This window comes from Pezoporus flaviventris, unplaced genomic scaffold (assembly GCF_033815535.1).
Source record: "Pezoporus flaviventris isolate CSIRO_AGI_PZ_B2104156 unplaced genomic scaffold, CSIRO_AGI_Pfla_v1 ptg000001l, whole genome shotgun sequence".
NCBI lineage: Eukaryota > Metazoa > Chordata > Aves > Psittaciformes > Psittacidae > Pezoporus > Pezoporus flaviventris.
Genome location: NW_026892549.1, coordinates 63,067,442 through 63,090,371, shown reverse-complemented (window position 1 = coordinate 63,090,371; position 22,930 = coordinate 63,067,442). Strand labels below are relative to the sequence as shown.

At 39.2% G+C, this 22,930-nt stretch overlaps 1 protein-coding gene across 4 annotated transcripts; it reads right to left on the bottom strand.

The window, feature by feature from the left end:
• Window positions 1-22,600, bottom strand: SH3GLB1 (SH3 domain containing GRB2 like, endophilin B1). Of its 4 annotated transcripts, none has more exons than XM_061462147.1 (11): window positions 22,427-22,600; window positions 17,887-18,028; window positions 15,750-15,878; window positions 13,919-14,052; window positions 13,448-13,540; window positions 11,325-11,411; window positions 9,887-9,910; window positions 7,235-7,324; window positions 6,593-6,693; window positions 1,148-1,379; window positions 1-476 (listed from the first exon to the last, which is right to left on the bottom strand). In XM_061462147.1, the coding sequence occupies exons 1-11, from the start codon at window positions 22,496-22,498 to the stop codon at window positions 369-371; spliced, it is 1,212 nt and encodes a 403-aa protein (XP_061318131.1). In that variant the 5' UTR covers window positions 22,499-22,600; the 3' UTR covers window positions 1-368. The 4 variants fall into 4 exon arrangements, with proteins under 4 accessions (XP_061318131.1, XP_061318141.1, XP_061318150.1 ...); XM_061462157.1 differs by having other exon boundaries at window positions 11,373-11,411; XM_061462166.1 differs by lacking the exons at window positions 9,887-9,910; window positions 11,325-11,411 and having other exon boundaries at window positions 22,427-22,599.
• Window positions 22,601-22,930: the final 330 nt, after the last annotated feature.

Below are 22,930 nucleotides of genomic sequence, written 5' to 3'. Positions count from 1 at the left end.
TCAGTTCACAATAAGTTTATTTTATGTGAAGAAAAGCTTTGCCATTAATGAAAAATTTCAGTAGAAAACAGTACCTCCTGCTTTCAATCTAGATTACTCAAAAGTATGAGCTTGTATTAGTGAAAACTTCAGGAGAAACAAATCTGTAGGAAACATGTTCTTGGCACATGAAGTAAAAGCTTTAAACACATTAAGTTTGAATAGAGTATTTACCATGCAACCATGCTGGCAGAAAAGCCAGTTTCTAATGGCTGGTATTTGTCCCTCAAGACAATAATATGGAAGACACTTAAAACCTGCTTACATAATGTTAATTGTATATAAATATGGTGTTGCCATAATTGACAGTCTTTATTCAGGCCAACCATTTAGTTTAGCAGTTCTAAATAAGTAATAGGCACTTTGCCTTTCTGATTTCCCCTTTCACCCATCAGCCAGTCTGAATCCATGCCAGGGATACTGTACACTGTTATCACCTAAAAAAACAGAAACACACGATTATAACCTTTCCTTGCCTGGAAGAATTACAGTCTGCCCTCATGCGATGTCCAAGGTCTTAGAATTGAGATTAACCAAGTCAAATAGAGCATTTAAAATGAACATCCATGAAACATAACCTAATATTTATAAAAGCTATTTCACTGGTCAATGGAAAAATAACATGTTCTAAAGTCCCTTTTTTTCCCCTCAATGAAATTCTATTCATTACTCATTCTTTTCTATTATTTTTTAATCTATAAAACTTGTCTATCACCATCAATTTTAACAGGCAACCTAAAAGAAGGTTTGTTGGATCTTCAAGTGCATGACAGCAAGACAGATGCTGTTCACATGTTTATCTTAACAGAAAATCTTAGGACACAGCTTCTAAGTAACTGCCTAAATGAGAAAAAAAAGTCAAATAGAAATATTTTAATAATACACATTTAAAACCCAAAGAAGTCTGAAAACTTTTTTTGTGGTTGTCTAGTAAATGTTCTTGCACGCTAAGCTGGTGTAACATGATAACTCCAAGTATAGAGTATTAGAATATACAGGTACAGGACAATGCTATAAGAGTACTATTGAAGTTTAATTAAAAATCAGTTACACAGATTTCTTGATGTAGTACATCTTAACTGGCTGAAGGTACATAGAAAATTCTTACCTCATCTGCAAGTAGTGATAATTCACTGCTGTTTGCAGCATCATAATCGTAGAGAACTCTAGCTTTCCTGCTGCCACTTGATGACTTCAGTTCACTGATGCCTGAAGTAACTATTGAATTGCTTACTGAAGGCAATGAAGCAGAGGCTGAGGCCAAGACTGAGGGAGCAGAAACACTCTGCACAGGAGTTGAGGAAGACTGATTATTATTAGAGAGGAAAGTAGATGGAAAGCTGTGGGAGAAAATGAAACAAAGACTTCTGAGTAAATCAGTTCTACATGGGGAGTTGTACCTGCCTCCTTGCCTGAATCAGCACTCTTGCATTTATCAACTACAGAATAAACACCAGTAGACAGCAGTAATAGAAAAGCACTGATAACCTATATAAGTAAGGTATAACCCAAATAAAGATTCTTTTCCCTAACCTGTAGTACAAATCAAACCAACATACTTAAAAAGAAATACTGCCACCTTAAAAAAAAAAAAAAAAAAAAGACTTGGTAAGTGCTTCAAATAAAACAAAAGCAAAGCCAAGAAAGCACTGTTGGTCAGACCCAATTCAGGCTGTAGTTTAATAAACATTTCTTTTGACAGCTCTGCCAGTAAAAGCAGCCTCCACCTCCTCCTGCTCATTCCTCAATTATGTAGCTACACAAAAGAGTGCTGGTGAACCAGGACAGGGAAATATACTGCATATTAAAAACACAGCCTCCCTCTGAAAGAATTAACACACACACACCCCCCCAACTATTTCTGTAACGTAGATCGGTTTGTTGATTCAGCTAACTGCATGCTGTAAAACAAAACTATTTGTTATGCTAAGGATCAACTTATATCAACTTAAGCCCCTCCTTTCTAGTTCACACTACTGCTTGTTTAGCAACAGCTTTAGTGCTTGCCAGACCCTTCTGTGAGGCCAATTCAACTCATTAACCTGCCTGGAGAAAGAAAAAGATAAAAAGGAAAGTGTATAATCTTCTACAAAGTTAATGAGCTGAATAAAAGACCCAACACCGATGAAAGCCAGAGCCAATACAAGGGAAAGGACAGAATAACAGAGCTAAGATGTGGAAGGAGTAGAAAGGAGAGCAAAGCAGCAAGTGGAGAAATAAACCCATGTACTAGTACAGGTTAGGGGTTGACCTGCTGGAATGTAGCTCTGCAGAGCAGGATCTGGGGGTCCTGGTGGACAACAGATTGTCAGTGAGCCAGACATGTGCCCTTGTGGCCAAGAGCAGCAATGGTATCCTGGGGTGCATTAGGAAGAGCCTTGCCAGCAGGCAGAGGAAGGTTGTCCTCTCTCCTCAGGCCTGGTGAGGCCTCACCTGCAATACTGTGTCCAGTTCTAGGCTCCCCAGTACAAGAGATACATGGAACTACTGGAATAAGTCCAGCAAAGGGCTACCAGAATGATTAAGGGTCCAAAACACCTCTCATGCAAGGAAAGGCTGAGGGAGCTGGTCTGTTCCACCCAGAGAAGCAAAGGCTCTGGCAATCTGATCAATGTGTATAAGTATCTGGAGAGATGGTGTCAAGAGAATGGGGCCAGACTCATCTCAGTAGTGCTAGGCAGTAGGAAGTTCCTGTGTTCCGGATATTCAAGACCTGTCTGGACACAACCCTGAGTAATGTGCCTTGGGTAACCCTGCTTAAGGAGGAGGTTGGACTAGATGCCCCCCAGTGGTGCCTTTCAGGGTCAACCATTCTGTGATTCTGTGGGACAGGGGGAATGGAACAGCATGGGGGGCAATGATGAGCTGTGATACTGTCTCACATCACTGCCCTCTGTTCTTGAATGCAGTTCTGTGGCAGACTAAGCTTCCTTATCTAGCAGCTGATGTAGTCATTCCTCAGCCCTTTGCAACCTTTGTCCCAAACCTCATCTGATTCTACCTTAAAAGCAGGTCAATGAAGGTATTGAAAAGTGGTAGAGCTGATGCAGTGTAAGAGCTCAGTAACCAGGAGTTGCACAGAGTCAGGAAGAGGTGGAACTGCAGCTGCATTTCCTTCCATTCTTCCTACCAGTCTATGCATCAAATAGTCACTCAATTCCCCCATAACTTTCCTCATCAGTCCTCCTACATAGATACATTTTCATTAACATCTGAGATGCAAACATGTCATTGCCTGCCCCCCCCCCCCAGTGGCAGTGTAAATTTAACACATGAAGTATAGGTTTTAAAATATACTTCTCCTTTGTGCAAATGTTCATTCTCTATCATTTGAGTCAGATCCAGCAATCTATTGCTTTTGAGTTGATTCAACAACCTGATCTAACAAAGTCATTAAGAAGATTACTAACTTTCCCTCAGAACAGCTTGTTTAACACATTCACCATTGTATCCGATTCGGGGAAAACAGCAGGAACATATTGCAAAGGACAGGATTACCCTTTTACAGTTAGACTGAATTGCATATAAAAACAAGTAGACTTTCAGGAGACTGTTGTGAGTGAACACAATTCAATACTGCCCAAAGGAGGGAGTCCCCACTTCCCCTCTGGTTTACCTTGACATCATTTGATCATCAAGAACTGGTTCAACTCATGGAGAAGAGACTGCAACCCTACTGATTTTTTTGTTTTCATTTGCCACATTAGATTGTCAAACCAATTCACAATGTTCCCAGAGCAAATCAAATGATCACAACAAAGGGAAGAAAAGCTAGACTCCCCAGTTTTGTAGGAATAACTGAGCTGTGCCTCATGATGTATTTATTACTTGGTTAGCTGGCATTCAAATAGAGGGATTTGAAATGACAATCAGTTATTCCTCAATGTTGTTAAGTTACTGCTTAATACACTGCTAAACCTGTTCTCTGTTAACACAGTGATTACATGTAAATCATTCTCAGTTCAAAGGGTCACTGATTTGTACAGCTAGGAAAAAAGAAAGCCAGAGCTTTATAACCACTGTCAATCAGCGAAGCATTAAGTCTCACTTTTACGAAACCAGACGCAGGCATGTTACTGGAAAGCTTCAGCTATACAAAGGTTGTCTGGGAGAACACTTTAGTAACAGAAGTTTCACAGTGTAGAGTAGGGGACTAGTGATGGGTAATTTGAAAGACACAATGACGCCAAGGCTTAGGCTTGGCTGTTAGGAAAGCTGAGAAAATTCAGAGCAAAAGCAGGTATCAGCAGGGAAACAGCTGGAGTACCAGAATATTTTAAATAGATTTGTTTAGTTCATTCTGAGGAACTAAGAAAAAAGAAGAGAGATTGCTTTTAACCACGGAGTTTCGATTCCTTAAGCAGTCCCACAGGAGGGGAATGCAGAAGGGGGATAAGCAGTTGGCATTGCCTTGAAGAGAAACATCCATAAACCCATGTCTATTTATGTAAAGAGAACTGAGCACAAGTTTTGCCTCCACCTTCTCTACAGCTAACTCTTGAGAGAGTACATCAGGAAAGTCAGTACTCAGCTTTGGAACTTGAATACTTTCAGTGTGAACCAGGTTATGGTTTATGCCATAGATTCTGACCCAGGTAAAACAGAACATACGCATCTACTCTTGAGACCCAGGTTTCTGTTTCAAGTAACAAACTGGATCACTTGAAGGCTGAACACCTTTGGTCCGCCAGCAGCTTCAAAACAAAAAGAAGTCACTCACAGCTCTTGGCTTTCACATGAGAATATGGCACAACGTCATTCTTAGATGTGCAAAAAGAACACGTGTAACTCAGCACTATAGATGCCTTACTAACTAACACAGCATTGGCAAATACAACCAAAATCTAGCTGAGCTGGCAAAGACTATTTGGCACTGCATCTGCTTACACGTAGCATAGGAAAACACTACGCATATCCTGCTCATCTGTTTATTTAATGCAAGTGCTATGCACCCGATGGCTATAAACTGAGGAGTCCTCCAAAGCAAGGAGCACAACTTGAGACCTTGTCCCAGTGCTCTCTGTTATAGTTCAGTGGGACTTCCTTGCACAAGGAAGGAAAGACACACCCAAGATTTAATACCATGACTGTTTTAATAGGCAGAGAAAATTCATGTGGGTGTTGGAAGCACTGAAGATTCTGCAAAGTTTCCATACTTTTGGTTGTCTAGCAGTCCTAGCAGTCTTATCAAAAACACTCATCAGATCACAGCCACGTAAAGAAACATCCTTCTGTTCTCCTGAAGGCAGTACTTTCTTCAAATACACTCTTTTACACCTGGTAGCAGTTTACACAAATTTTAAACAAGAACAGCTATTCTGGACATGCTGTACAACCTAAAGCAAGAGATTTTAAAGAGAAATACATTCTTCCTTAGGCTAAGGGTATTATGCTTAAAGCTTTCAGCTTAGTAAACAGATATGGATAAGAGTACAGACTTTAGAAACATCCTCTCAAAATAGCTGTGTAAATATACCTCACTTAACTTCTAAGAGGTGCTTGCCCTTAATCCAGTAAAGTTCTTTTCAAGCTTTCAGTAAATGCATTTATGAGTTACCAAATTTTATGATTGAATACTGTTTTTAATGGAATATAACTTTAAAGATGTAGAGCTTTTTTTAGGCAAACCAGTTTTAAAGACTTTAAAGTACCCATTCAAACAAACTGAGGGAAGGAAATCAAATGCCACAGGAAGCTGCAAGTCAGGAAAAGGACAAGACTCAAGAACACTTTTGTTTTTGCTTCCTTATCATGAAAAACATAAATAGAGATACTTTATAGAAACAGTTATTCAGAACAGGCATTTCCAAGTACAGACAGTCCTTCAATGCACATGCTCACCCTACATAATATGGTCTGGTATAACCCTAAGAAAGGCTGATTTGTGAAAAACAATTAGAAATGTGAAACTTCACGAGAAGTATTTATGCAGATATCTTTACATCACCAGGAGCACAAACTAACATCAAATAGCTTTTTCTCTTACTTTAAAATGCTAAACCCTTGAAACAGTAGAACTAGACAAACTTGCTCATTCCATTGCAAGCACTTTGGATTACCAATTATAGATATCGTGGGCTACACTCCTACCTAGATACAATATCTATACTGGCAATTCTCTTAACAGTGGAGAACGCAGTTCCACGGAAAATCAGGTAGTGCCCTGAAGCGAATTAAGAGGTAAAAGGAATTTACAGAGAGTACAAAAACTTACCCATGCTGCACAGCATAAAGCAGAAGACAAATGAATGATTATACGGATAATTCCAGGAATTCCTTTTTATGCTGTTAAGTGAGGTTACCATGGGCTCACCTTCCTCAATCAGGAAATGCACAAAATCTCAGCAAATTAACCCTCAAAAGGCATGAGTGCTGTGTGTAGGCTTAGGGATGCAGTTTGCACTGGGGTAATTACATATTAAATACCCGAGAATATATTTCCTTTCAGTCCAGCATGCCTCTGCATTCACCACCCTTATATCAGTTTCCTACTATTCATAAGCACTTAGGAAAAAAATGTGGTTTTTCTCTGAAGTTTTTACAGTATTACTACCTTCCAAGTTGTTTCTGGAGATCCAACATATATTGGTAACATTGTGCATAATAGGTCATCTGAGCTTCAACAAAATCATTCAGACAGCGAAGATGATGTGCCTGTAATACAGCAAAAAAAAAAAAAAAAAAAATCAAGTTTTTAGTCTGCAGAAGTACTATGCTGCATTAGAATGACTGGTCTCCTAGTCACGTGCTAACACCAACATTATCACATAGGGATTTATGCCCCATAGGCAGAGTGCCTGAATTTACCAGGTAACTGGGATAAAATGACACAAAAATTAATATCTGAGCACAAAAAAATAGGTGCTGTACAAGCATCATGCCAGTTACCCATGTTGCTTCCACAACAGAGTAAATATTTTAGGATGCTTTGGCAGTTTCAACATTCAGTTAATTTGATGAACAGGAAGTTGAGTTTAAGGAACAAAAATGAAAGCTCCTGTCTTTTCAAGGTTAACAAAAGACTGATTCAGTAGCTATTAAACTAGAACTCAAAAACCAAAACAAAGAAAATTTTGATGCTTTACCACAATGAAGTGAAACTTCATAGCCCAAAGTTCCCAAATAGCGTAATGGAGCTATTTTTAGGAAGTGCCCCGATTTTGACTTTGCTCTTCTATCTCTTCTGTGTACTCACATGTGTGCTGCTAATTCCTTCCAGCAGAAGCCTGGTAATCTCCGCTTGACGATCAAATTCACTCTGAGTAATCCGCACTTCCTGTTCAGACTAAAAGCAAGGATGAACATTAGGTATTTGTACAATGCACTCTTTTATATCTTCTGACTAAAACAGTTCCATTTTATTCAGAGCTACTTATACAAATGCATTCATCGCAAATTAGGTGTTCAAAATGTGCTTTTCTTTGCAGATTTCGGTAAAAGAATAACTGCATTTTGGGCTCAGAAATGTTGAGGCCCTGTATACCAAGGAAACAGCTTTATCATCAGCACCTACCTTATGAAGTCAGTGTATGCAAAAGGCAGGAGTTTTTCTGCCTGCAGTATTACCCCACCTCTCCCAGTTACAAACCAAGTGTTTATTGGCATAACAGTGTCTGCAACAGGGCTCTGACCAAGCAATTTAGGGTAAACCTCACATTGCCTTTGTCTTGTAACCAAGTAGCAATCAGCTGTAACATAATTCTTTGAGGGCAAGTTTTAACAGGATAGTTCGTAAATTACTGTCTTATACAGGCCACCAAGCTGCTACAACTATTTCTGGAGATTGTAGTTGAGGCATCTTTAAATAAATCCAAACTATAGCAAATGTTCTAACTTTAATTAGAGTAAACTTTCTATTAAAAAATTACTTGCTTTAAGTTTCATATTTAAATAACTCAAATTTATTCCTTGTTGCATTTCATTCTCGGCAATTTTTAACTACCTTAACACTGTTATAGCAGTTTTAAAGGACTTGAATCTCACACAAGCAGAAATTACTTCGGGGTATTTGGGGTAGGGAGAGAAAGGAAAAGGACACTACTCAAACCCCACAAATACATAAAAAATGTGTTGTAAGATTTAAGATTTACTGTTCCAAGACAGAATACCCTCAGCCTGGAATCTGTATTCCCTTGCCTCAGTGCTTGCATGCACTTAGTACCTTGTTTCTAAAAACCAACCCAAAGGCAAGAATTTACATTAAGTTCAAGATGCAGCAATTACTGTTCTCAGCAAAACAGAGTAAGGAAATCTATTTTCAGGAAAACTCATGAGGTGATACCAACAGAACATTGGTTTCAAAAGGTTTTTGTGTGTTTGCAAACATTCTGTTCTTGCATTCCACTAATGCTGATCCATATGAAGAGTCACACAGAAAGATGTTAACCACAGCAGTGAGCACAGAACAATGCAGTTACCCAAGAAATGCTTTTCATCTGAGGTCACAGCAGCTGGGAAGGCTTTCACATTAATTAAACAGTGAGGAAGCAGCTGTGTATTTCTTACTTAAAACTGATAACAGTGCATGTATCACCTTACAAACCAATTAGGTTTTCAAAGTCTGTTGTCTCTGAAAAACAAACAGTTTTATTCATTGTCTGATAGCATCAAGATTAGTTTTTGTTACAGCAGTACTGCTCCCCTGCTGTCTTTTTCCACAACAGTACCAAGTACTCCAGCAGACACATTCACTTAAATAGTAAAATAGTTCTCAAACTTTAGGATCAAAGGTGACCTAACTCTCCTCTTACAGTTCCAGTCTCTAAACTCACACACCCTACACTTACACCCCATGTTTGCACTGTAACTCACAGAAAATTGGAGTAGAAAAAGCCTTCACTTAGTTTATCCCACAACCCTCAAGGTTTCAGCCAAAGCTCCACATCCCAGCTTCTGAGAGCAAGTCCCTAATGCCTCCCACAGCTGCCTACCTAGTCCCCCTCTTTAAAAACCGTACTTCAAAGGCCCTGCCCTACAACTACCATTACTTTGTATTGCTACCCTTTGTTTTTATTTCCCATCCTCTACAGAAATTCCCTAAGAAATCTTTTCATAACTGTTATCACAGCTTCCCAAAGCATGTTCCCAGCATTGCTTTGTCAGAGCCAGTGCACCCGAGAACAGCCCTTCTTGTAGCACTGGAGAAGCTATCACCAATGCTCCATTAGCTCCACTGAGTGTGTCCCTGTGCAAAGCATGGCATGACAAGAGAGAAGGCTTCAGATCCTATCCCCAGTCTAATGCTGTATTTATGAACCAGTCTTCAGCCCAGGGGCAATTTTCACTTGCTTAAGCACAGCATTCTCTAGTGACACTGGGGAGAAAGGTAGAGAACAAAAAAAAAAACAAAAAAAAAAACACACAAAAAAACGAACTCAAAACCACCAAACTCCAAAACAGAGTTTTCCAAGCTTCATGCATGCACTGCAACACTTTAATTACTACTTTATGTTGTGGGAAGTTGAACATCTGTGGTTTTGAGGACAATTTAGACTAGACCCTAGCCTTTCTGAAAACGCTCAAATAAGCTCATTCTTAAGAGGTCATTTTTAACAGGATGGCATACCAGTGCATTTGGAAGGAAGTCTTGTAGCTCTTTTTCTTTTGTATCTTAGTACCATATGATTCTCATGCAACAAGAGAGAGTTGGCCAGAAACAGCTTACTATGAAACAAGCCTGGATGTTTGAAACACCACTGGAGTTTGAAAGGACCTAGAGGAAACCAGTGTATTCTGATGTAATGCATAAGGCTGCCAACATTAGACTGAATCAACAATATCCTCTATTACATTAGACCCGCACAAGTTATGGTTTCAGAATTCTGCAACTTCTAAATTGTTTACTTACTTTTGTCACTTCCTCAGCCCATATCTAGTCAGCATTAGTTGGGGGAAGGAGGAGAATAAAAACACAAACTTAGACATTGGTGGTGCTTCAATACAGGATGCAACTATATTTTGGATCTTAACCACTTTCATGCCCTTAGAACTTCACAGCAATTTAAGGAGGCATAAGCCAGTTGCCCAAAGCACTTCATATACAATGAAACTACAAAGAGTATGGATAACACTACATCTGTGAAGTATGTTAGATACTGAAGAGTGTACGTATGACTTGTAGAACTTATATATTAAAGGAATCTATTTAAAACAAGCTATTACAACACAAGACATTACTTAGAAAATGAGGAGGATCATACAAACTGCATTACCTTATGGAGTAATTTAAGTTACCTTAATGTGTTAAAACATTGCAACACTGCGGAAAGCTATTCTTATTTAAACACCATGTTAAGTAAAGAATGAAAGAGATGAATGATTTCTCTTGCTAATTTCATTACTGGCTTCCTATTGCACAAGGATTTTTATTAAAACCTAAATTCAATTAAAAATGCTACAGAGGTATCTCGAACTGAGTATTACAGTAATGGCAAGTAGTACAGCAAAAATCACAGAATGGCAGAAAATTTACTCTAGAAGTTAATTACTTCAACTTGCTGTTCCAATTCCCTCTTGCAATGCAGCTCTCCTTTAACCTTCATTTTCTGCAGTTGTAAGAAGATGACACAGTTGGGACTTTAGTAGGAAGAAATGTGTATAAAGATTGCAAAATCAAGTTATAACAAACAAGTTTATTTGCTCTTTTATCTACTTACAACTGAGAAACCTGGAACACTAATTAGATGAAACCCACTATACTGTGCACATCCAAGACCCAAACCAAGTCAGCTTGAACAGCACAGTCTATGTTGTACATGATTAATTAACACCTTTCCCAATTCCACAATTATGGCGTTAAACCAGCTAAGCTAATGAGTCCCTGCAACACATTTAGGATATACTGTACTTTAAGTTAAGCCATTAATTTATGTGACATTTTCAGATTGCAATTTGTAAAACATTACTTGAAGGGAATAATTTCTACTTATTTCTGGCACCTTCACATAATTCACTCTTACTCATATTAAGACAAAACCAGGAAAGTGAAGTAATTCCTGTCCCTTCAATGGGTGAAATTAATTTAAGTGATAAAAAAAATTAATTCCTTTGCATCCTAAGTTTACATTCATAAACTCATGAAAATTAGAATATATTACTGTATACTTCAAATTACCAGAAATATTCTGATAAAACCCAACATCTAATGCTGTACTGACATAAGTGCACTTAGTACACTATACCAATTCAGTTTGGAACAGAAAACATCTGAAACAAGACCAAAATGAGTTGGGTAGCAAGAGGAAACATTTGATAGGAAAATGAATGAACACAGGAGGCCAACAAACCTTTAGCCATTTTACATGCAGCAAGTTGAGCACGTAAGAGACATTTACCATAATGTTATTCTCTTCAGGCTGAGAGGTGTTTAGTTGCTTAAGTGCATAGATAAAAGACAAAAGCAAGTTAAAACACTGAATATAGCAGGAGAACAGATTACTGACACAAAGCACTGCAAGTTTAAGCTAAGCAAGATTGTGAACTGAATATAGATAAAACTGTTCATATTTCTATTTTAAATACTGATCTAAGCTACTTCAGCTGTACAGTAAACACGTGAGATTGTAATTTCAAATATTAAATAACCTTATAACAGGGAGAAAAATAATCAAATGTAGATGAAATTTATCACTTTATCCTGTAAAAGAAAGTTTTAAGACATAAAAGTTTGCATCATAACTCAATACGCTTTGCTACCCTATCAGTTCAGCACAGACTGTCAGATATTTTCCTTCATAAGTGAGCGAGCCAGCAGAAGATGAAACATTTGCATCACCACTATATCCAAGTTAGTTCTCATCTCTATATTGCAGAGAGTGATGAGATGCAATTTTTTCACTTCTCTGGAAATTCTACAATCCAGTACTTCTTAAACATGCACACTGCTGTTAAAATGTAAATAAAATTGAAGTACATGTAAGAGGCCTGGAATTTCATGCTCTACCAGCACTAATTCATTTGTGCATGAACATATGAATTATTTGCTATGTGAATACTTAAGACTGCTCAAGCAGTAGCAGCAACTGGCAACAGTTCTGTCCAAGCACCAAGCTCTGGATGATTACACTTGTTATGGAATAAAAAAACTCAAGTATAGAGCCTTTCTTTTAATACCAAGCCCAAGGAGAACTATTTCCCTGTGGTCTTTCTATTGCTTTAGATAGTAAGGCATATACCTGCTACCAGATGACAAAAGGAAGTTAATAATGAAAATACCTTTTTCTTTTTTAAACTTCATTGTGAATAAAGCCAAGCAAAGTAGTAAGTTCACTGTCCACTGTTTCCCTATATATTGCTTCCAAATCCCACTGCTAGCAGACCAGAACCCTGCCCTGCTCTCCATTGCTAGTCTTACAAATTAAGAAAGCTTAACAAGTAGAGAACTTTTTTTTGCATAAAATTTACATAACCTAAGGGGAAACGCACGCATGGACCTAACCACAGACAATTTAAACACAAAAGGACAGTGTACCTGACAAGGAAGATTACAACACGGGTAGAGATCATGTTTTCCTCTTTAGAAGGATCACTATTCCAAGGTAGGAGGTGCTTTATCTACAAAGCTGAGGTGAGTCTTGCAAGATCTTTCAGGACAGTGGTCCACTTGGAGAAGCCAACAAGATCTGACACCCCTGCTTCTCTCTCTTATACACTGTCCCTGTGTATGTAAATTATCCATACTTCTTCAGCATCTGTGTGCATTAACCCTTATGGGAAAAAATGCTTCACCATCAATCATTAACTGCTATACTTTTAGGAACACAGTCAAAAGATAGCTCTGAAAATACTGTAAGCTGAAGTTGCATACATTCAGTTATCTATTCCCTCATTTAGAGGCATTTTAAGAGTTTAAAAAGCAAGAGCTTTTAAGTCTACAGTAATTTTAATGTCCTTGAACAATCATTTTGTGAGGTAATAAGAATAGTTACGAGATACGAGGCCGAGTCTTGCACTGTTTGGTGGTGTGAAATAGTAAACAATATAGAAGGAGTAAATTACAAATACTTTTGATATAGAGAAGTATAGATAGGTTCATCAGTTGGAAGCAATTATACATATGCTTGAACACTTCTGGAGATTCAAATGCCAAAACCTGAACTCTGTATGATTTGTATTTACAACTATCTTGGCTGATTGTAGCAAGTGGCAGTAGAGGCTCACGTAGTATAGAGCAAGGCAAGAATATTTACTTGTAACAAGTTCAACTTGGTGAAATATCCACAAATAGAAGACTAACACCTTAATCAGTAATTCACTTTCATTTCCTTGTGTTCTACTGAGGCATTTCTTACCAAGCACCCAGAAAAATAGCAGGGGTAAGAAGACAGGGCTGGAAACATAACCAAGCAGTCAACTTTATAAATATATATCAATAACTTAAAAAAAAACCAAACACACAAACTCTACTTACTGCAGCTCGAGCTTCTGCAACTTTTGCCTTCTTCAATCTGGTTTTTGCTGCATCCAAATCTAGTCTTTTATTTTGTAATAGTTTTCGTTCTTTCTGAAATAAGTGAAGTTATTTTGTGAAAACTGGTACACGTACTCAGAAGCAAAAGCCTTTCTACTTGGAAGTCTTTTTAATGATCACATACAAAAGCTTTTTCAGCTGAAGCAGCAGAATCGGATCCTAGTTATTCTCACATTTTATACTGAAGATACATACATTTAATAGAACAATAGTTACAAAAAGCAAGTTTTCAAAATTATTTGGATTTTACATGATCAAAAGGGAGGCAAACACACCAAGGGCATTCATTCTACCTGAGTTTTTCTACATTAGTTCGAGGAAAGCAATAATGCCCTATTGTCGTCTACTTCATTTTGAAGATCTACAGTTAAAATTGGTGTGAAATGCTGAAGAATGGACAATTTAACTTACAGTAATAGTTTTGTAATCTCCTTCAATAAAGTTTCTTAGGGGAGTGAGAAAATTTATAGCAGAAGTTTGAATGAGTTCTCTGTCTGCTGTCCCAATTCGCTTTTGTGTTTCTCCACATTTAATGAGTGCATTTCCTGCAGAGAAAAAACGAAAGCTAAGTTTCAGAGTGAGTCAGGCAGGTGGTGAACAAAAACAAAACAGGTTTCTACAGGCAGGAAGGTTTAGGAAAGCAGTTTAAAAGATAATCCAATGCCATCACAAAGGCTCTCAAAAGAAATCTGAATGAGCTACAAGAAAAACTGAAACTAACCAAACCCAAACAAAAATCCCACATGCACCAAAATAAACAGCCCCCCAAACCAAACAAACCCATGCACTAAACCAAACCATTTTTATTAGTAACAATCACAGGTCAAACCAAAATTTCAGTGAGAACAGATGCAGCTCTGTAGAAGTGCCACTAACTATGGCAAACTCCATTGTGAGCACTTATTTAAGAACTAGGTATCACACCTAACTATTTTAAGACAACAACTTCCTCCCCTTACACTGCATTTTTGTTTTAAGTCAAGAGTAGTTGGTAGAAAAGAAAAGCTCACTTAGCTACTGGAAAAAAAAAAAGTGCCTTTTGCTATACCCATCTACTCCATTCCCATCTACTTGAACTTCAAACCATGCATTTGTGGTCAACCGAACAATACTTAAAGACACTTGGTTGCGAGCTAGGTATTGAATCTGAAGTTAGTGTATCAAGAATACAGTTACTATGTTTCAACAGGCAAATACAACTTAGTTAGAAAAGAGGCTAACTTCTCAGAGAACTAACATGTTTTGCAACACCACATGAAAGCTCACAGTGTATCTTTATGCTGATAGTTTGTTATTTGCCTGAATCCTAAAAATTCTGCAAGTTAAGGGACAGTGTGCCTGAAAGTACAGTTCTATTTGATGTTAAAAAAGCAAGACTTGTGGCTGGGGATCAGAAGGAAGGCCACAGATAGCAGCATAAACCATTGGGAAGTAAGAGAAACACACCCTGCCATTATTGATTTTGTATCCATTACCTCTTCTATAAACTATTTAATATTTTTAAGTGCCCTTTCCTTGTTTTGAAAAGGAACACCATTGTTTCCAGATATAAAGAAGTCACTCTTCCCAGAATCAAAGTTTTCCCTCCTATCAGACCTTAACTGCAGACTGTACTATAGACACCTATGCATTTCAGATGGTTAAATTATCTGCAAAATCTCTTAGCAGCAACTTTAAGAGTTGTAGAGAACACTAGAATTAAGAATTCTAATTAATGCCAGTGAAAAAATATTAGCTATAACACCCCCAACCCTCCTGTCATGGGTATATAAATTTGCTGGAGAAGAAAGAAAAGTTAGATTATGTTCTACACTCTCATCTTTAGCAAAATATTGTATATTACGAAAAGCAGGAATGCTGTAAAGTTCAAAGACTTCTTATTTCACATAACATTTTCACTCTACACCACAAGTAAAACGCATAAATGTTGTCAGATGTGTTCCTCCAATGAGGAAAATAAATTTCAGAATGATTTGATCTGGTAATAAAATTATCCATCCACAAAGATGGTTATCATTCCAACAGCAGACTCTGCTTCTAGATTTGGATAGAAGCCTCACCATGGATCCCCTAATACTCAAAGATATACAGCAAGTCACCTCAAACTGACACAAAAATCATTGAACTGTTACCTAGAGGAAGACAAGAAATAGCATTTTATATCATAAAGAGAAACTAGATCTGTGGATTTTTCCTCCCTTCATTTCTGCAACACAAGACATACTAGTTTGCTTCTACCTACCATAGGCTGTTCCTGGACCAAATTCATTCCCAGCATCAATCATATACTGGCCTAGTAATTCTGGATTGTTCATGCGACTTGGTGCTTTGCGGTCCAGCTTCTCATACACAAATTCTTCTATTCTGGCGTCTAAAAAAGTTTATTTGAAACAATTACTGTCATTCAAAATACAAGTTTGAAACTGCATCTTTATGCAGGTTTTCAAATTATGTCCAGAAGTCTTCACTGTAAAAGCATGATAGAACAACTCTCCTTAACAGAACCAGTCTTTTACAGATATATATATATATATAATCATTAATCTCCATCTATCACAATATTAAGACACAACATGTTGCTTTGATGAAAAAGTCTTACAGACAAGAACAGGGACACTTAATTAGAATAGCTAACTCCTCAGATAAAACACCCCTTTTCTCTGACCAATTGTTTTGACTTCATAACTCACTCAATTTATTTATGCAGTCAGTATGAACTAATTTCAGCCTGCAATAGTATAGACAACCACAAAGACAATGAACAAACCTGCCAATTTGATGCAAGCGAAAATAATACTATTAATTAGACAACTTTCATCAGCATTGGATTAAACAACTAGTCTGTCATGAAGGTCACAAAAATTAACCTGACACAGACAAACACAGGTACCACTGCATCCCCTGGCACCGAAGGTAAAAGAAAAATGATCCAGTTTCAATGGGTTTTCTTTATCCATAATATTTATTTTTTTCACTAAATGAAAAAAGAACTGAGAAGTACTATAAAATTATTGGACTATTACATGGGTCTGACCTAAAGGGTCAATTAAAAATGTGACCAAAAGTAATTTTTCCTCCCCCTGACAGGATCACTCCGTTAACAACAACCAAAAGAAGCTCTCTACAGCATGTGATAGTCCTCTCAAACAGGCTGCCAAACAGCTGAAGTTACATTTACAGACGAAGACCGGTGCTTAACACCGAGTATTTTTAACTATCAGAAAACTGACTGGTCAGCATAACTGAGACACTATCATGTATTAGCCTTCTACTGAATCTGCCTCACACAGTCCTAGCAGCCCTCAGTGACTCAGTATTTCTCAATTACAAGTTTCTGAAAAAGATATTACAAATACTGAATTAATAAGACAACCATTTTCTTTGGCCTAGACAGAAATAAAAATTTGAGATGCGATATTCTGTAAGTTCTATTGCATCCTTCACATAGGATTAGTTCTTTTGAGATTTACATTTGTTTTTTAAATACTGCTTTTACAGAACTAAAGGATGCAGGCTTCAAAAATCACACTCCAAAGATCAGCATTATAAAGAATTTCTCTATTTGACATTAGAGAAGTGCTATCAGTGTATGATATACCTATACTAATAAACCCTCAGTTTGTCACTAGAAGGAGAACTCTACACAACTCTAGTACAACTGCCATGAATGGCACAGATAACCATAGGATGTAAGTCTGAAAATGGTATCTTCAACAGTACCACCCTTAGCAACAATTTCAGAAAGAACTATTTAACACACCAGAAAATTACTCTTCCTCTACCCATGGTTTTTCTGTGGTTTTGCATTAAGAGGTTCACTACAGATGAAAGCAAATTTAAAACTTTATTGATATAACATACTTAAGCAATACAATCTAATCATTCTTTAGTAAAGAAATTGTTAAAGATAAGCTTTTCAGTTCATCTTGTCCACTTCAAGCTGAATTGTACTATGCTAACGGTTTAAAGTAATCAAACAGTAATTAAATTTCTTAAGCCAATGCATCTGCCCCGTGAAGAATTTTAGAGTTCTTGCAGCTACCTAAGATTTCTGGAATTAGAGTTGGAAATTCAATTAAATAGAAAACAACGCAGAAACCAGTCAGCCTGAGGGTGACCAGAGTAGGGAATCAGTGCTGGAGTCTGAGGAACTCTGTCTAAGGCTTTTTCCATTTGAAGGGTTAAGGAAGTAGCAGTAATTAGTGCAGTGTCTCTCATGCTCAGTAGCTCTTCAAAATGTGCTTTCCCTAATCTCAGCTTTCAAATTTTAAAACTGGTGTATTTAGTCATAACTTGTGTAATACCTATTGCAGTAAATATTTACATAGGCATATCTACTCACTCACAAGTTGCAAACAAAAACCAGAAGGGCTACTTACTTGGATTTGGCTGCAATAAGACTTCTGTTTGTTTCATTATTTTTTCTGTCCAGAGTTTTGTGCATTCTGCTTTGCCGAGAAGGTTCTCCAGGTGAGCATCCAGTTCAGTCTTCTCTGCTTGACCAAGCTTTTCTTCAGTGAACTATGAATCAATCAGGTTGAAAATAGTTAGTTATAGAAATAATTTCCCAGGACAAGCTTAAGACACTAACTGTTCACTCAGTTACAGATCATGTTTTCAAAGACATAACCATTATCCAGTCATCAATAAAAACCCAAGAATAAATTGGAAAGTTGGCAAATTCAACACTCGTACTATCAGGAATAAAAGGGGCAGGAGGGTATTAATCAGACCAAAATGAGGACAGTAATTTAAAACATTATGAAGAAATCCTCTGCTTAACTTGGTAGTAAGAGCTCTCACTTGACATTTTGCCCATTTTTCATAGTGCACTCTGAAACATGAGCCAAAAGGAAAGAAACTGCAAAGGTAACAAAAGACAATTAAATTACTATATTCTGTATTTTGTAATTAAGTTTGTCCTTTCTCCCACAGTAAAATCTGAAGGCACAACAGACTCTCATTGCAGCTATCTTTTAATGTGCTTAAGAAAAAGTTGTCCTGTGCACAACAAGCAGGACAAAGGTAGTGAGTTTAAACCTCAGCATGAAGATTTAAATTAGAATTAGACATTAGAGAAAGCTTTTAAAGACAAGGATTAAAAGCTAAAATAAACTTCCCTGGGAAGTTGTGGATTATATATCTTTGAGGCTGGGGGTGTTCTGCTTTTTAGAATACAAGTCAGTGTTGGATGAACTGTTTAGATACAACTGATCCTGTCATGCCTTACAGAAACAGTAAGATGACCTCTGCTGTTCACTTCCAAGCTGACAATTCATTTCACTTGATATTAAATTCATGCCAAATTTTATCAATCCACAAGCAGCTTGTACTTCAGTCCCAGTTCTCTGGGCGAGGGGGAAGCCACAATTTCACATCAGGGAACCAAGCAAAACCAGAACTGAGGGTTTGGCCTGCTGCTTTCCAGAGCAGTAGCTCCTCATGACAATGATGATCTCATCACTTGACAGCCTGTTCAATGTCAGGCATTTTCAGAAGAACCTGACTTATGACTCAATCTCTAACAAGCTTGCCCTTTAAGAACATAATAGGACCAGAAGCATTTTAACTAACTTCATTCTTTACAAGTTCTTCTGTGGGCAGTAAGAAACAAGAATACACATAAACTACATTGCCCGAGTTTGTTTTAATTTCCATCACAAGTACAATAAAACCAACTTCAATAACATACTCACCTGAAATCCAGATAAATCTTGTGGCATTTGCAGCTTTACATAAAAGCAAACTGCCTTTACAAGAAAGTTTAGTTGCAGCACTGGGAAGAAGGGAATTTATTTATGAATGTGTTACTACTAGTGTTTAAAAAACTCTTTAAAAAGATATCAGGTGCTAAAAGTTGTTCTCAAAAGCTTCATTACAATACAATATAAATGGTCTTGAAATTGTTTTTTACTAATTACAGAGAAGAGTATTTGTACACAAAAAGGGGGCTTCCTGTTAATATTTCCATAAATCTTTTCAGCAGTGTGAAGACTGCTTAGTGAATATCGCAGTGATAAATTTCACATATCACAATGATAGATTTCTTAAAGAAAAAACTTCATTTTAGCAATCCTGAGCAGCATGTGAAATAGTAGTATGTAATAGTAAATAGAGGTATGGTTTCCAGCACCAATTTAATGCAAACAATGCTGCCACTCTTGATTTCCTATCTTGATTACCCTGAAACCTAAATTTGAACTGTTTTTTCTGTAGGAAAGTAGTGCTATGAATCAAGCATGTTTCTTCTGCTTAGAAGAATTGTTCCAACATAGGCAGATACTATTTTCTACTTTGATTAGAGCTCTGAAAGTTTTCCTTTTTACTAGAAGTTCAAAATATGACAGAGTTACTTAATGTAAGCACCTGCTGGAACAAGCTGTATCAGTAAGCCATCTAATCCACCCATCTATCTTTATTAAATTCAAAATATACATACAAGTTGCCCGACTGTGACCAGCTCATACAGAAGAAAATTGTACTGTTTTGCATACACCTGAGCTATCACAGCCGAACTGACAGTTCAAGTCTACACTGCAAAATCACTAGGAGGAGAAACTGCATTAAAATAAGCCTCTAACTTCAGGTAGAGGTCTTGAACAATAAAAGTGTTCCTGCCACCAAAGAGTAGAAGCCCAGTTCATTCCTGACTGCTACACAGACAGCTTGTCAATTACAGTCTGGCAACAGGAAGGACTCACATTCCTATTACTACACTCTATGGCATTATTTATTTCACTCCAAATACCACTAACGATAACCATTTGCTACTTTGTTCCACAAACTGCAACTATTGCAAGACTGACTCCCTCAAGCATTTTCCGCCAGCTAGAAGGAAGAGTAGGCTTTGGATGAAGATGGCCAGTGAACTTCATTTTTCTGTAGATTGCTATATAGAGCATGACAGTCTGGACACAGTATAATCTTGTCCACAGAAGGAAGAAGTTTCCGGGAACATGAATACCAGGTGGTTGTGGGTAAAACAGCCCCAGTCCCCTTGTAAAATAGAAGTCTGATAAGCCTGTGAAACAGTAACAAGGCATTCACCCTCTTCTAAGTTAAAACAGAAGATTTTAAGTGGTTTTCCTACAGACCACTTTATGCTGTTGGATTGTTTTATAGGGTTTGGTGGGAGACTTCCGTTTCCAATATCCCAAAGCAACTAATGACAGAACATGGTATGTCATCCACTGAAGTCTGAACTTTAACTCAAAATACTCAAAATATAAATCTATAGTTTTTACTGGAGGCCAGAAAATTTACATTTAGGTGATATTAAGAAAAAAATAAAAATCACAATTCTTATCCAGCAATATTATCTGTAGGCCTCACATAGTTACTTAGGAAAACAGAAGAAGCAACAGTAGCACACAGAACATGAGTTACTCAGACTACAACAGCATGTCAGGGATTTGCTCCTCCCCCTCATGGCTTCATTAAACTTCTCATTTCAGGGGAAAGTGGCAGCTGGTAGAGCAAACTTATTACTTCCACATTCCCCCTGAGTTTTAGTTTAGGTTAAGCAGATAACCAATGTAGCTATGCAGATGTAAACCAACCATGCAGATAGAACATACTGAAGTAAAACACAGTTCACCTTTAAACCATGTCAGACTGCAAAAAACCTTAGATTTAAGGCAATAAGCCGATTCAAATGTAAAAAGTCAAGATAAAAGGGATGAAATCACAAGGTCCCATCACAGGATCTTACAATGAAGAGTGAACATCTTTTTCTCCTTGTCCAGCAAGGGAAAGGGGTGGGGGCTGGAGAGATGATCTGGGAAACACGTAGACCTGGCAGAAGCCGGGAAGGTGGGGGGGGGGGGGGGGAGCTGGGGTTGAAGCATGGAAAGACCTCCATTACAAAGAGAAGCCACAACGACTGCTTTAAATTCATTTAAATTCGAACAACAATGTTTTCCGATGAGTTTGCATTTTCAGAGCTCTACTGTGCTGCTGGGTCATTGGTTCTGCCTGAATATTGAGATTTAGGGCGATACATCAGGCCGATCAGACCAGATAACAATGCTAATCACATTCCAAACCGCACAGTTTGACCCAGCGAGAACTCGGGAGAAACCCAAGTGCATTACTACGCACCGCTTGGATGTCCCACCTCCCTACAGGAAATCTGTTCAGGTTTGACTATATAAACAACGGGGATTACGGCTCAAGACAACAGCTAAGGAACAAAAGCCAATTACAGTGCCCTTCGCATGGAGAAAGGGAAGACTGGTGCAGAAAACATACGCTATCAAACAAGCTTAAAAACGGCACTAAAGCTCAAATCAAAAAGCCTAAGCAGACAGATTCTTTCACGTGTCACATCGAGAGATCCAATTTTACCAATCAGATAGCAGGATACATTTTTAGCACCAGCTTATTTCAGGCCAGACACACCTTCGGCCTCTCCACGACTAAACCCTATCCTATCTCCTCACAGCTGATGCCTGCTCAACTCGTCCCCTCGCCTTCCCTCAGCTCAGGCGCCCTCTTCCCTCCCCGCCTGCCCTGACCTTGGGCTGCCCCAGCCTTCTCCCGAGGCCAGCGGCTTTGCAACTGGTCTGGACGAAGTCCCGCCATGCCCAGTACTAGCAAGGGACCCGCGGGGAAGGAGCTGGCTGGAGGATGAGGCACTGACAGCAGCACATCGCTGCCCAGCCAGGCCAGGGCTCTGAGCTCAACCCTCGCCAGCAGAGCCAGGCTGGGCGCTCCCTCAGAGCTGGGCCCAGCCACCACCCTGGCCCCTCCCGACCGCCGCTCCCCCGGCCCAGGGCGGAGCCGAGAGCCCCGGCCAACGCCCCACGCCGCGCTGGGCCCAGCGGCGGCCCCGCGGAGCCTCTCCCGCTTCCCCCAGCGAGGGCCGCGGCAGCGAAGCCCAGTCCCGGTAAGCCGCCCGCAGGGACGGGCGGGGCGTACCTGCACGGCGCGGCTCAGGAAGGTACCGGCATCGGCCGCCAGTTTCTTCACATTGAAGTCCATGATGTTCATCTTCGGCGGGGGACAAAGCGCTCACCCAACCCAGGCACCGGCAGCGGCGGCCGCTCCGGCCCGTCCCTGTGGGGAGCCGCCGGGGGGGCGGTGCCAAGCCCGGCGACGCCGTCGATTGGCCCCTGCCACGACGTCTGTCGCAGAGCCCGGATCAGCCGGTGAAGCGCCGGGGACGCCCGACCCGCCCCGGAGTGAGGGGACGGTGGGCGGGGCTTCGTGGGTGAGGGGTCACCGCCCCTTAGGGCGGGGCGTCCGCTTTCGCGTTAGGCGGGCGCTGCCGTTGTCGGCGCGGTGCTGGGCCCGCGAATCGCCGGCCCGCCGGCCGAGGGGGAAGAGGGACGAGGGACTAGGCACTTCGTGGAGCAGGCCGCGGCCTTTACCGTACAGATCGGCTAGAAGGGCGGGCGGAAAAGGCAGAATCCCTTTATGCGG